At 42.7% G+C, this 15683-nt stretch overlaps 1 protein-coding gene across 1 annotated transcript in view; it reads left to right on the forward strand.

Annotated features, from left to right (window-relative positions):
* The window catches only part of SLC9A9 (solute carrier family 9 member A9), a 255385-nt gene that overhangs the window by 96185 nt on the left and 143517 nt on the right, over positions 1-15683 (forward strand). The window contains exons 7-8 of the mRNA XM_081008377.1: positions 6191-6329; positions 9572-9677. Of these exons, the coding sequence (XP_080864503.1) occupies positions 6191-6329; positions 9572-9677 (245 nt within the window). The remainder of the gene's footprint in view (positions 1-6190; positions 6330-9571; positions 9678-15683) is intronic.

The following is a 15683-nucleotide window of genomic DNA, read 5'->3' on the forward strand; positions in this document are numbered from 1 at the left end:
AAGAAGAAGAAGAAGAAGAAGAAGAAGAAGAAGAAGAAGATGATTTTGGACTTGATATCCTACCTTTCACTCACCTTTAAGGAGTCTCAAAGTGGCTAACAATCTCCTTTCCCTTCCTCCCCCACAACAAACACTCTGTGAGCCGAGTGGGGCTGAGAGACTTCAGACTAGCCCAAGTTCGACTAGCCCAAGGTCACCCAGCAGCTGCATGTGGAGGAGCGGGGAAGCAAACCCGGTTCACCAGATTACGAGTCTACCGCTCTTATCCACTACACCACACTGGCTCTCATGTTCCTATTTTCACCTGAGGAATGTTGGAGGGTATGCACGAACTGGCAGCAGTTCTCCAGGAGTTCAGGCAAGGGTCTTTCCCAGTCTTACTTGGAGACCAGGGACCTTCTGCAGACAAAACAGATACTTGCCACTAAGAAACAAACTCTTCCCCTTAAAGCGCTCATGGTTTCATTATTCCAAATATTTATTTGTACAAGCCCAGAGCATCATGACTCCATACTGTATGAAAGGCAAGTGGGCTTCTTTCTGCTTCCGTATTTATAACAGTGACGTATATGTTTCAATGATCTGCTCAGGTCTAGCCCAGATTCAGGCCTCATTTAAACTTGAACAAATCAGCCCGTGTGCAACTCGTAATATTCTAGTAACTCTACGTTTCTGAGCTCCACAGAGCCTCTTTGAATGCAGTAATCCTGGAATTACGGACACGGCAGAATTTGTGGTCGACTCTTTCACTTAGTTTTATGAATTAGTAACACAAATGTGCCTTTCTCCAGTCGTACTGCAGCTGATAATGAGCAAAGCTTATGCAGCATCCCTAAGCGCAGCAAATGCCGTGGTAGATCCTTTTAGCCTTATCTTTATCGTTTCCATTTCATTATGGTACAAGGGATTTGAGGCAGTGAATTTCAGGGAGGCTTATTGCCGTTCTCGGGTGGCTGCTGACACACAGCTTTCGGCACTATGCTTCACAATGCACTCAAGGTGCCATAATCTGCCTGATAGGCCCCTCTTGTCATGTCTTCTTGTTTAATTAGCATCAACTGATAAAGTGGGTTTGTTTCAGTTCACAAGCAGCGATGTCGCTCCTTTTGAAAATTGTAAGGGCAGTTTAGGCTTTTATTTTTCTCCTTGTGGGTTGTTTTATGTTTAAGAAAATGATAATAATTTGTTGGGGCTGGTGTGCAGTTGGCAAAAAAAAAAATCCCCTTGACAAAGAAAACTGTAGCAACTGCCTGTATAGGCAGTGCCTAAAGGACTGCAAATTCACGGACAAGGCAGGAAAAAAATAGCAAGCCATCCCTTTATATTGTTCATACCAGAGACATTCAGACAAGTGGCTTCACTGCTGACACTATGCACACAGCTACACACACCCCCCACCAAATGATGTACATGTGTAGAGTGTTGCTAAACAGTTTTTTCCCCCTCTCACTGGAAGGAAGAAATGCACATCTGTTTAAACTGATTTTTTAAAATCTATCTTAGCAACAATCATTCATTACTGGTTACAGCAGAAGCAAAGAGGCAAGGTGAAAGAGAAAGTAAACTCACAATTCAGAATGGCCACCCGGCTACCCTTTCACAGATACACTAACCATTTAGTAGCTCCCCCCCCCCCAGTCCAGTGGGTGTTAATTAAGGACTGTTGATTATTCCAACATAGGGAATCCTGGGCCAAGCAGGATTTCCACATGTATCGAGCTCTAAAGGCTTTATTTATAAAATCATTCAATTTATATTCCACCCTTCTTCCCAAAGGAAGAATTTTCCTTCAGAACTATGCTGTTGACATGAAGAAAGCTTGAGGGGAACTTGGAGTGAACTTTTATGTTACAGGACTGTGAGCTCAGTTTATGTCCTAGGAGGAAATTCCTGACCATGTGTTCAGAGGTAACATGTTCCTTAATTCTGAGGCATTCAGCCCTCTCTAGGCTCTGGTGAATTAAAAAAACAAAACAGTGTCAGTCCTGCAAGTCTGAAGTAGGGCTGTAAGAAAGCATTGTTTTCCATTCTGCCCTGTATTCAGTGCAAGCAGCACTGTTTCCGTTCTACTGCAATCCGTCTTTCACCAAGAATTATGTTATTCATCTTGTTGTGGTGAAATTACACGAATTACATAAATTACATCGGCATTACATTATTCCACCTCATTCGTTTCAGTGGAAATGCCAAGGATTGGACTTGAGATCTTTTGCATACAAAATGAGTGCTCTACCACTCAGCTGCAGACCTTCTCCTAAAATGAATTTTTAAAAACTCTTTAGTTGGGCATGCCAGCCACCCTATCACTTGGCACCTGCTTGCTCACATTGGCTGTGAATGACCACCTCCACCCAGAACAACAACAACACCCCAACAACATAGTTATTTTCAGAACTCAAATCTGTATTATGGTGGCATTTTGTGAGAGCCACTACAGCTGTTTTTGTGATACTTAGGTACTCAAAGATGCAAAGGTACTTTAGATGAAGCTACAGTGAATGAGTTGTGACTTTTTTTCCAGTTCCATTCATTTCAGGGTTTCTTGCTTTGTAGCAACATCAAAGAAAATTACACAGTTTAAAAACAATTACATAGAAACAGAAAGTGCTCTGCCAGGTCTGAGAAAAAAACCCATAATAGATTATTTCACAATGTGCTGCCTACTTTGGCAGTTTGTTATTTTGTTTTCCTCCCACAGTCTTCAACCACAGATGCTGGTAAAAGTATTTCTTTCAGTAGATGTTGGGGATGTAGGAACCATCTCACTGAACAGCCATGGAAACTAGAAGTGGTAGCAAATGTTGTTGGTCCTGTTAGTGATGGGCAGTTTTCAGGGCACGGGGTGGGGGTCATTTTTGAATTTTGACCCCCTATACCACAAATTAGGACCTCTACCAGGTGCACTCATTTCACCTGTGGCTCCTAGAAGCTGTCAACACGGGATAGTGGCCACACACTGGGAAAAGCTTCAACTGGTTGGCTAAACCAGGTGAGGGTAGCCACTGGGTCTCAAACCCTTGGTGAGTTAGGGCCTTCTCCTGCATATGAAAACAGGCTCCAGAGGATTGAGTGGACGAAACTAATAGTGGGTCCAATGGTCAAGAAGGTGGTTTCTGTGTGTTTTCTAGAGGGAAGTGAGGGGCAGATAAGCCTCATCAACCTGAGAAGGTAGCCCAACTAGGAGAAGGGAAACTCTGATGATCCTAAACCTCCACCACCTTGTGGAATATCTTCAGGAGAAGAAAAGGCTAATGAGTAAACCCTACACAAATGTGGAGTTAAGTCCCTTGTACGCCTCCTTCCAGCAGCTCCTGCAGCCAAGCCGGTGCCAAACATATTGCTCTCCTTTCCTTTGGATCACATCAGCAAAGCCGAGAGTGGGGTCTTGTCGTCTGGGCAGCCCAGGACCTCCATACACACTGCCCAAGCAGTACTGCTAGCACTGTAGTACTCCTGAAGAAAGACACTAATGAGAATAAGCTGCAATGAAAGCTCCTGCCATGTGGTAGCATGGGCAAAAACCATGATGCAGCTTCTACCCAGCTGCAGAATGATTGTGAAGTGGCTTTAGAACACATTCTGTATCTGTTTGGTTGTTCAACATCCTGTGATTCCAGTCATCCAAGGGTGTGTGTGAGTGGAGGTGTGATCATTGGCCTATTCTCAGCCCTTGTATTCTCAGTGGGTCAGCCCTTAAGCCATCCATGCATTCAAGCTGAATTCCTCTAGCAGGGAGCCTGCTCTACTCCCGTTGGCTCCCTGCATGCTTTACAACACTGCATGTTCCTGGTTCTAATCATTTGGGGACCTCCACTGCATTCTATTCATGTGGGGACCTGAACACACAGAGGACTGCAGGGAATCAACAATCAGGAATGCAATGGGAGGGACTGGTGAGATCGCCCCAGCTCTCCTCTTTCCCGTCTTGCATGATTAGAACTGAGTTGGGAGGAATGACGACTGAATAAGGTTTTTTCTCTCTCCAGGAATTGCTTCTGTTTCTCTGTATGGCTTATGTACACATTGGATTTTTACAGGCTAATCTCTACCTTGGGTAATTTGCAAACAGTTGTATGCATGAAAGTATCCTGATGCACCGAGTCAAATAGAATGCCCATTGTATGGAGGCTGCCGGAAAACGTTTTTATGTCATGGTGGCACTTCATACAAGGGCTATAACATTTGAAATCTGCTTACCATGTGTACGGAGAGATTTCTTGCCAGCGTCACACGTTCCTGGCAGCGGCTCAAACCAGTTTGGAGGCTTTCCATGCTGTTGGCACCATCCGTGCAGTAAAAGGATTTCAGATATTTCAGCCACTGCTGGCTTGTGGGAGCATTTTTCAGGGGCCTCCTTATGGGGCAGTAATGTTTGTTGCTGTCCCTAAGTACCATGAGCTACTTAGGTCAATCCAAAGACAGTGCCAATGCCTGCAGGGCAAATCTTTAAAATTTCATTTGAATGCAGCGTTGAGGAGTGTTGTATTGGGATTTAGAAAAGCTGCTGTAAAACACTGTAAGCCCATGAGACAGAGCAGAATATAAGTAAAACAAATAAGAAATCACTAAAATATTATGATATGTTGATATACGATGCTGGCACCAACTCTGATGAATTTTCGGCGCCAGTTGAAACCTCTCCTACTCCTGCAGATTTTTATGGGGCTTAACTATCTTGGCTGGGATTTTGACCATTATTGCTGCTATTGATTCTGCTGCAGTTTTATCTGCTCCTCTTATTTGTAGTCATGCTTTGGTTTATTGCAGTTCCTGATTTTAATGTGTGTGCGTGTTTTTAATTTCACCCTGTTACGATGAAGTGTGGGTTAAAAATATTTCAGATAAATTAATGTTAGAACCATTTTACATGTTAGCTTTGCAGCAGCATGCTTACAGCTTTCCTGTGGTTGGCTCCCACTCTGATGCTCCACATGGGTCGTGAACTATATCAATGCATCGCAATAGCTGACCACAGAGGAGTGAGCCACGACCAAATGGCAATGGAAATTGTTTACATTGCTCCTTCATCATCTTCAAATCACAAATGACGCCTAGCCCAGTGTGCTTTTACAAAGCCATTGCTGCATCTCATTTGGCTAGTTGCTCACTAGAGTACATGCGTTTGCTGGGCTGACAAGTTCTTTAATATTCATAATCATAAAATATTCACATCAGTTTAAAATAAATGTAAAATTTTAATGCATAAAATACCAAGCATTTTCCAGCAATACAAACTGCTATTAAGAATCCTGTGCCAAATGCTCTTTGACAGCCTGCAGAAAAGACATCAAGAGCTGAAAGGGCCATAGAAATCTGAAATGTTTCTTAATTAGTATTTGGGATGCTTGAGGCTAGTGTGTGTATCTCTTAAATTTAATGGCCTAACAAAAAAAACCCAAAAGAAAGCAGAAGAGTGTGCCAGCTTGGCAGTATTATTCACATTCTGGGTATCGGGTCTCTGCTAGTGAGCAGGAAGTTTGATGCCCTCGAAAATGCTCTAAGTAGATGATCTTCCCATTGTGGCACAGCATTAATTTCCCATAAGAGTATAATGGTGTCAACAGCCAAAGACTTGGCTATAAAGAGAGGACCTCTGGCAGAGGAAACAGTTTTCTTTTCTGCAAGAGACTGTTTGGCCTGTGCCTCCCCAGGGCTTCATATTGCAAGGCTGTTGACACTCTCACAATTCTGTTTATGAAGGGTAAAGCTAGTGAATGGAACGACTATAATGGTTTATGACAAGATCACTGCCGAAGATTTTGTACGTCCCATGATTTGTATGGGCCATTTGTTGGTAAGCAATAAAAGTGGCCCTTTTATCAGGAATATTTGTGAATGCATCACTGTTCTGAAGACATATGGCCAATAAGTAATTCAAAGTTATCTATCTTCCCTGAAGATCCCTTACATGCCTACCATGTTTTAATGTCTAGTTGGCTTGGAAATAATACTCTTTATGACACTTGTAGCACAAGAAAATGTTTACTGACTGGCAGGAAATGACAGCCGCACACAATATTGCCTTAAAAAATAAGCCCTTATTTCATCTTCCCTGTGACTTTCCAATCTTCTAGGAACCCTGAGGAGCAATTGCCAGTCCGTGCTAAAGTACATTCTTAAGCTCTTGATTTCAGTCTCTGTGCCATGTGATAGAATTCATTATTCCTCTCTCCTTTTTGTCTCCCTTCAGTTCAATATCAATTTACAGTCCCAAGGAGAATCCCAATGCCTTTGACACTGCCGCCTTCTTCCAGTCGGTGGGGAATTTTCTAGGGATTTTTGCTGGATCGTTTGCTATGGGATCTGCCTATGCCATTGTTGCTGCTTTGATATCCTTTGCTGGTTGTTATCAAATGTCCAAAACTTAACATGTTTGGAAGAGCAGTTGCTACAAAAGAGAATACAATTATTTTCTGTTTGATCAAGATTTCAGTAATACTCCGAACTTCACCTCTCTTCGTACACTATTTTGAATTGACAATGGTTCCTGCGGCTGAAATGCAGTTACATTTGTGCCACATCTGTTGCCAACTATGTAGATGTGTGACTACAGCTGCATGCAAGCCATACATACATACAAGCCATTCAACTAAATCCTACTCAGTGTAGGCTCATTGAAATTACCGTAATGACCAAGACCAAGTTAGGTCCACTTATTTTATTGTGACGCTGTTCTGAGCACAGCTTAGTTGAATACCACCCTTAAAGCACATGACTTCCCACAAGGAATACTGGGAAATGTATTTTGTAAAGGTGGCTGGCAATTGTAGCTCTTGGAGGGATAAACTTTGTGAGAAGTCATGTGCTTTAAATATATATAAATGCCTAAGAAGGGCCTGCTGGATCAGGCTAAGGGCCCATTTAGTCCAACATCCTGTTATTGCAGTGGCCAACTGGATGCCTGTAAAAAACATGCAAGCAAGACCTGAGTACAGGAGCACTCTGCCCTTCCTGTGGTTTCCTAAAGCCTCAGGGAGTAGGAGAAGGGAGGAGAAAACAGTTTTATAATTTTCATTCCCTTCTTTTGCCAGTCATATCTCCCAGTGCATGTACCCAACACCTTCAAATAGGATTGTTGCTGATGGGCTAAATCCAAGTGTAGGCTGCAGTCCTAAGCCCCACTAACCTGGGAGCAAGTTCCACTGAATTCAGTAGGGCTTACTTCTTAGCAGACATGCTTAGGATTGCTTAGGATTGTGCTTCCTCTAAGCTTGACTAAGCATGGATACACCCCAGTGTGTGTGTGTGTGTGTGTGTGTGTGTGTGTGTGTTTTGATGTGCATATTCAACATGGCCCTGAAGACAGGACAGATTTACGACAGAAACTATGATTAATTATGATGGCACTTTTGTATGAGATCAGGGTAAAATCTAAATGTCTCTAATAAGCATTGCCGGACTATTAGAACATTAAAACTTAGGGAGTTTCCTATATTTTTCTGGGCATTTGGCAAAATCAACGATTACATCTGGTTGACAAACGAAACTGAATATCTCAGAGTATTTTCCTCCCGCTGGGTTTCTCTGTCATGCAAACACATTTATGTTTCTCCCTAGAGATACTTGACCCTGCCTCTCTTAACAGAAAGCCACTTTCCACTTTGGAAGTTTATATACAGAAATAGTAAACGCACACAGGAAAAAACCCTCATGTTTCTTTGCAGCCAGGGAGGGTTCTGGTCTTCCACTCCATTCTTTACATCTGGGGGCACTAGGGCATGGATGGCTAACCTCTGGCCCTGAAGGTGTTATTAGACTTCAGCTCCTATCAGCTCAAGCCACCACGACCAAAGGTTAAGGATTATGGGTGTTGTAGTCCAACAGCAGCTGGAGGGGCACCAGTTCCCCAGCCCTGCAACAGTCAATCAGTTGGAGAGTATAAGCTTGGGGCGGCTGGGTAGAGTGGGCAAAAAAGCAGTTATGGCTTCCCCCAAATAATTCTGGGAGTTATAGTCTGTCGAGAGTGCTTAGAATTGTTAAGAAACCCCTATGTCCCTCACAGTGCTTCCATTTCCAGAATGAGTTTAATTATCAATCCTTCTTCACAGGGAACTTAGGGAATTGTAGTTCTGTGAGGAGAATAGGGGCCTCTTCATGCTCAGCACCCTTAACAAACAAGCTCCAAGAATCTGAAGCAATGGCTGTTCCAAGTAGTATCATAGTACTCTAATTGTATTGTGTGGCTATTGCATTAGAATCCCAACAGGGGGAGAGGTACTAGGCAGATCCCCACCCCCACCACTCTGCACAAATCGTGTTTTAACCCAAAGGAATGAAACAGCTATTCAGGCTGAATGTTTGAATCTAATCTTCCTCCTTTTGCTTTATTGGAACAGATCTTAATATGCCAATTTTCTCTTTCTTAAATCAATGCTAAATAAACTCCACTGAGCCAGTGGTGACCTTCCCCTTAGCCTGGAATAATATAATCCTTGAGCTAATTTTGACTTGATCATCTTGTTTGCCATTTGACTTTGTCACAGCTGCATTTCTGTGACCTGAAAACATTGCCACGAGGAGTGGAAATAAAATTAGACACCATCTGAACTGAACTAATGTGGAAAAATTAAAGCTAAATTTGACCACATGATCGTAGTGGTTTATTAAACTGCTTCAGAATATGAATGGTTATAAGCAAAGTGAGGAACACCATTCTTTCAATTTCATGATGAAAACTCATTCAAACCACAGTTTGTTTCTTATTTTTTAATGTAATGTATGCCATAGACTGTCAGAAGCAAAAAATTATCAGGAATGGAAATTGTCCCAAAATCCAAGTTGTTTGCAACTCTGTCCCCTCACCCCAGGTCCATGCTGAGCTTCTCTGAGGCCCAGGGTGGCAGTCTCGTTAGAATAAAGTTATAAACTCAAACAAAAAAGCAGCCAGTCCCTGGCAGCGCTGCCCCCCACCCCAGCCAGCTTTTTCCACTCAGGCCTGGGGAAAGTGTACCTGGCTGCCCCCACATCCCTCCACAGACCTGCCTCACCCCACAAAGTCTGAGAGAGATCTACCAAGTGGTACATAGCTTACCCACAGTGTGCATGTATTCACTGAGGAATATTCACCTTTTGCTGTACATCAGAAATTTGGTGAAGCAGAATTCATCAAAATATTATTCCCACTTGGTAGAACAAGACAGTAAGTGGCTTCCCTTCTGCCACCTTAGTAGTGAAGGAGCCGCTGCACAATGTGCCCATCCCATGTCATCCTGGTACCATCAACAAGCCACATTGCAAGAGCTCATGATGTACCCCCTTCCTGTTGCACCATTAATTTCATATACCCTCATCTAAAAGTCATGTGAATTGGCCTGGCGATGAGCTATTTGATGGACCAGGTATCCTTACTTTTATATTTCTTATATCTGAGAGGTGTGGTTGGAATCACTTCCCTTAGACACTATTTCGCTTCTGCAAAATTGCCTGTGAGTCCATTATGTGTGATCTCTGAGGATTGCCTTTTTTCCAGCACCTGTATCAAACAGTGTGACAAGATCAATTTTGAAATCTGCAAAATGCTGCAAGCGGCATTGATTCCTAACATTTTCCTTAACGTTGTTTCCTCTCGCACTTGACAAAATTCACCAAGCTGTGTGACTTCCCTATGTTAGAAACTGGCCTGTTTTTCCTTTTGTCTTGGAGTGCTTTCTTGTCCGCTGAAGCTGCTGGCCTTACAGGTAAGTGCTTCATATGGCTGAATAGGAAGAAGTCCCAGGGGATCCAATTACAGATGGGGGAGAAATTCACTACAGTTCACATTTAAGGCAAACCTATGAAAATTGTTCTCCCCAAACAATATGCAAACTGAAACACAGCCATCCTTCGAAATTAGCATTTGACCAAATTTTGTAAAGCAGTTCTCCAGGCAAGTAATGCATGCAAGGGTAAAGTGTGCAAAGAATTGCAGAAATTAGGGGGGGGGGGACATGGGGGGAAACACTATGTTAGGAGAACTTGCTTGGCAAAAAAATGTGTATTTTAGGTTAAATGGCACAAATATATATATATATTAGGAGCATTTTGCACTAAAATGCTGATGAATCTTTTTAAATGTAAACTGATGTGGAAATATGGAGAATTGAACTTGAGCTTGGAAAAGTGAGAAATTGAAATTGGCAAATCTGCCCATCCCTAGGCACCCTGATCTGGAAATCAAAATGGACAGGAATGCATATGGCAGGAGCCTTTTTTGTCTCTTGACAGGTTGGATCTCTCTGTTAAAATGGATAGGGAAGCTGTTTCAAAAGAGAGCTCTCCATGTGTGCATCAGAGCTCCCATGCCTGCAACCGATCTTTCAGTTGTGATGTAAGAAAAGCACAACATTTACTTCTAAGAATGAGGTTACAGAAAGCTTCCCACACAGCTCGCTGTTTCTATATCCATTGTAAAAATGTGTGGGTGGTGGAAACATTCATCCTTAAGCACAAAGCAGAGGTAATAATGGATTCCCCCTACTCTACAGCTTTGATGTGCATAAATGGGTGGGAGTTCCTTGTTTTATTTATTTTTTGACAACCTACTTAGGAAACCTTTAGCAATAGTAGAGATTCACAAGTTGATCAACAAACACAGATGGCCTTCCCAACTATATGTCCCTGTACCAATTCATTGTTTCTAAAATTGTTGAGAAGTCAGACCCAGGCTGGCCCAAAATGTTTTTTCTGCCTCCACCCTCTTCGTAAAGGTACATAGTATGAAAGCAAACACCGATCAAGTTGTTCTGGCACCTGAGGCTGCTTCTTCTTTGTTATTATTGGGGTGGGGAGTTGCACAATTGGAAATGAAAGCCGTTTGCTGGCACCCTACCTTAGCATCAGGCCACGTCCCTCCCCCTGCCTGCACTCCCCATCTTTTAATGTATCAGCACTTGGGGGGGGGGGACACTGGTTAGAATTGTAGGTAGGCTTCAGCTCAGGCACTGGGTATATATCCCTTCTCAGCCTCCAGATGGAGGGCTTACACTTGAGGAGGGTCATGCCTGGGATTATGGGACTGCCTCAAGATGTGGATCTACCTAGGGGGCCCTCCAAGGGCACTGCTGGAAGCTCTATGGCCCATCTGCTCCCATGGACAGAGTCTTCCCACTAGACCCCTCTAATGGGGTACCCACTGGAAAAGAAACCAAAGGATGACTCATGTTAGATATGCAAAAAACTTCAGACATTCTGCTGCCAGATTAGATGATCAGAACTGTACTCTTATCATTTCCTGAAGAAAATTGGTCTTAAGTCTGAAATATTATACCTTGGTCTAGTGCTGGTTATAAAATGTAAAAAATAAAATAAAAAGTCAGGTGAGATTGTGCTGCAATGGAATGAGTGATGGTTAAAGATCTCCTGAGAAATATACTTGGCCACCACTTCAAATAAGCAGTTTCTAATTTAGGTGGGATTTCGCCTGGCTTAACTGGTCGGCCAGCAAATCAGAGGCAAGATAAGGCTGGTGGTATAAAAAATAAATAAAAATGGTACTCTCTTACCATTAGCGAAGTGTGAGCATTCCCTTGTGCACAACATTTTGCTGTGTAAATTTTGTTTTAAATGATTGTGCAAATGAATGCATTTATATGTCCAGTGAAAGGATTAGAAAGACCAGTTTTTATTTTACTTGTAATTTGCTTTTGGATAAGCAGAAATTTCCTTTCAAATGACTTCAGCAATTTTTCTGTTTGTAAGCAAATGAAAGGATGTTTCATTTCCTTACAATGTTCTTGAGTTTTGTTTTTGTTTTGTTTTTTAAAAAAAGACATCTAATTGGATCTAGATTGTGCCTTCCACTCACATCTTGGCCTCTAAAAATAGTTTACTACAGCTACTATGTAAGTGTAAAACCCATCTGTGCACAGTGACACCCCCCAAAAAATTTTAGTGCTATGATTTCAGATACTTGTTATGTTAAAAGAACAGAATGAAACACTTTCCAAGCTGAGTGAAGGGAGTGACTATGTATGTTACTTGGAGTGTGAAAAGATGGCATGTGTCAATTATTTTATGGTTGGTTGTACAATATGTTCCAGCCATCTAAAAATGGAATTTAACTTTACACTGGCTGTGGATCAAGCAATGAAATCATTGTTTGTCACATATCTTATTTCTCATATTATTATTTTTGTGGCTAACTTGAAAAAGTTATGTAAACCAGTTGGGTGTTGCTTCACACTTGAGGCTTGCCTTGTAAATTGGGAACTGTGCCATTTGACATCTTGGAAGCTACCAGGTCACCTGATTAGCATATAAATTGGGCCTTGTAAAGGTGAGTCTACCCAACCAGTGCATCTAAGTATCACCAGTGATGTAACAGCAGTTGTACTGGCAACTCCCCTATTCAAGCTCTTTAAAAACATGGCATGAGATGCATCCCACTTTGGGTCTCCTACCAGCAGTTGCATTTTGATATGTTTGACCCTCTAAAATCAACGTGATACACTCTGACAGTCCACCAATGTGATGAGAAGCGCACTTTCCTTTGTGTATTAATACATGTGGCTACAGAATTTAGACAGAGGTAATGGGGGCATACATTGCTTTTCCTGTCCTGTTTCTGCCCTCAGCATCCTTATATTGGATGTGAACATCTAAGACAGGGAAGCCAATGCATGTAGAGATATACACATGTAGGCTCCATCTGTGATGAAGGATCTCTATGAGAAATCTCAGTCTCTCTCTCTCTCTCTTGTCTTTAGCCCGTGCAATCTCAGGTGCATAGGCAGCAGCACTGCCCCATTGGTCCTCGATTAAATGAAGCTATAATCATATGAGTAAGGTAAAGGTAAAGGTACCCCTGCCCGTACGGGCCAGTCGTGTCCGACTCTAGGGTTGTCCGCCCATCTCACTTAAGAGGCCAGGGGCCAGCGCTGTCTGGAGACACTTCCGGGTCACGTAGCCAGCGTGACGAAGCTGCTCTGGCGAGCCAGCACCAGCGCACCACACGAAAACGCTGTTTACCTTCCCGCTATAAAGCGGTACCTATTTATCTACTTGCACTTAGGTGTGCTTTCGAACTGCTAGGTGGGCAGGAGCTGGGACCGAACGACGGGAGCTCACCCCGCCGCAGGGATTCGAACCACCGACCATACAATCGGCAAATCCTAGGCACTGAGGTTTTACCCACAGCGCCACCCGCGTCCCTATCATATGAGTAAAGGGACTCAATTCACAGCATGAATCAGAAGGGTTATTTCAGAACACAACGCTCTATGGTAACAGGTCTTAATTCAGCAATTAATGCTTCATGGCATTATGACCTGTAAATTGCCAGCAACAGTTGTTATGCACACTGCTCCACATATTGGATACAAGTTTTCTTCTCCTTAAGCATATACAGTCGAACCTCAGTTGTTGAAAATAATCTGTTCTGGACTTCCGGGGTGGCGCCATTGGTAATGGCAGATTCCCTCTGACTTGGAGGGGACCGGCTCTGCGGAAATCGGGTCTGTACCGCTACAGCGAAGCGGGGACCCTTCAAAAATCACAGGCGGGTGAAGCCTGTGACCGTGGGACTTGGCGGGCACCTTTTGCGCCCCCCCCCCAATTTGCAAAGGAGCCCGATTACGGGTTCCGGAGTGAAGCGGGGAAGCGGCGCGGTGCTGTGAGTCAACTGCTTCTTCCGTGGAGCGAAGCCGCACAGCGGTTACCGGAGAGCGCTACCTTTTTCCTGTGACAATTTGGCTACAAACCAACGATCCGTGAGTAGGCTAATTTGGGAATTAAAGGAGAACAAAGAATAAAGAAATAATTTGATACCGAAGCGGAGAGGCATAAACAGGAAGTCTGCCTTCCGTTCTTTGTAAATAGAGTAAAGCAATGAACTGGCAAGCTAAAACCTTGAAAGACGTTTGAAAAGGACTATAATTCTATCATCGAAACAAGCGATTTCCCCCCTTGATTGCAGGAGAGGAGGGGGGAAAGGTGTGAACTGTATTTCCCTGCAAAAAGAGAGAAAAGGAAGCTAAAATCCACCGCTTAAACCCTGGGAACGGGCTGCCAATGAACAATAAGAATGCCGTACTGTGAAATGCGCTATTGGTGAAAGTACTTTCTGACAGCTAACTCTGCAAGTGAGATACAAGTGGGATACAATATTTCTGGCTGGCTTCTCCTGGTTTCAAAGTAACTGGAAAATAACTGCAAATTGAAACTGTCGTCTATTTTGTGAACTGGGGGGATTAAAAGAAAAAAGGTTATTTATTTTAAGGTAACAACTTCGGACTGCTACTGTGTCCCCCTAGAGGAAGTTTTAAACTGTTACAATAATAACTGGGCCAGGGGAATTTTCCACTTCAAAACAAATTCTGGTCGTGGGATCGACCTTGGGCCTTATCTAGAGTGTTATGGCAAATGGAAAAGAGAAAATAGATTTGCTTCAGGAAAAAACAACGAGGTCTGGTAGATCATTTCGCCCAGACGTTGGGCTGCAACGAAGAGCATCAACATCTGGCCCTTCTGGCCCTTCTGCTTACCAACAGGGGCTGCATTAGTACAATCTAAACCCAAAGGAATGGCATCCGAAGATGCTTTAGCTCAGGCACTAGGTAAAATTAATGAATCTCTGGAAAAAATAAGTAAACAAGTAGCTGAAGCATCAGTTAAAATTGATCAAAATACCACAAGTATTAACAATTTGGGACAGAAGGTAAATACTAACACAGAAACCATTGAGAAATTGCTACAGGAATCTACTTCGACCCGAAAGACAGCTGAAGAAGCAAAGGAAATAGCAGTTGCTGTAGAAGAGAAGATACCACCGATACACAAGCAACTTGAAGACCACAGGTTAATATTGTCTATGATTGAATTGAAGGAGAAACAAACGAATTTGAGGATCAGGGCCGTACCTGAACTTGAGAAAGACAACTTGACTGACTTCCTTACCCAGGAATTTGCAGACTTTTGGAATCCAGACTTGGAGAAGGAGAACTTTAAGACAGTGAGCACTTTCAGGCTTGGAAGAGGAGGGAAGAAGAACAGGGTGAGAGACTGTTTGATCACCCTCCAAACAAAAGAGGAGAGAGACAAAATCTTGAGTCTGCACTTCCAGAAGACTTTGGAAATACATCAGTCAAAGGTGGAGATATTTAAGGACATTCCGAAATATCTTTTGGACCTTAGATCCAATTATAGAGATCTGGTTGCCCTGCTGAGAAGCAACAAAATCATCTTTAGGTGGGAATTCCCCCAAGGCCTTTCCTTTAGTTTCAAAGGAAGAAAGATAAAAATAAGATCAGAGGACGACAAAGAAAGATTTTTGAGAGGGCACAGAGAAGACCTGCAGAAAGAAGCTGGAGAAGAGTCAAGAATACTAGAAAGAGGAACTTTAGACATACCAAGACTACCTTTTGAATTAAAAGACCGCCTGGAGAAGGTGATACACAGGAAAGTATTGATCAACAAAAGACTGGGCCAGGAATTTATTTCTTCGGATAAAGTTAAAAAAAGAGGAGTAGTGATTTATGCAAAGGAGAGACTATTACCGAAATTTATCTTCAAAGATGACCAAGGAAGATTTGTGGCAATTGAAATTCAAATACAAGGAGAGAAATTCTTAATAGTAGGAGTTTATGCACCAAATGAGGGGAAATCTGAATTCTTTAAAAAGTTGCATGAGACCTTGATGGACTATTTGGACTATAATGTGATTTTGATGGGAGATATGAATGGAGTGGTATCTACACATATGGACAAGG

Source organism: Podarcis pityusensis (assembly GCF_964106645.2).
Source record: "Podarcis pityusensis genome assembly, chromosome: 5".
In the NCBI taxonomy this organism is placed as follows: Eukaryota; Metazoa; Chordata; class Lepidosauria; order Squamata; family Lacertidae; genus Podarcis; species Podarcis pityusensis.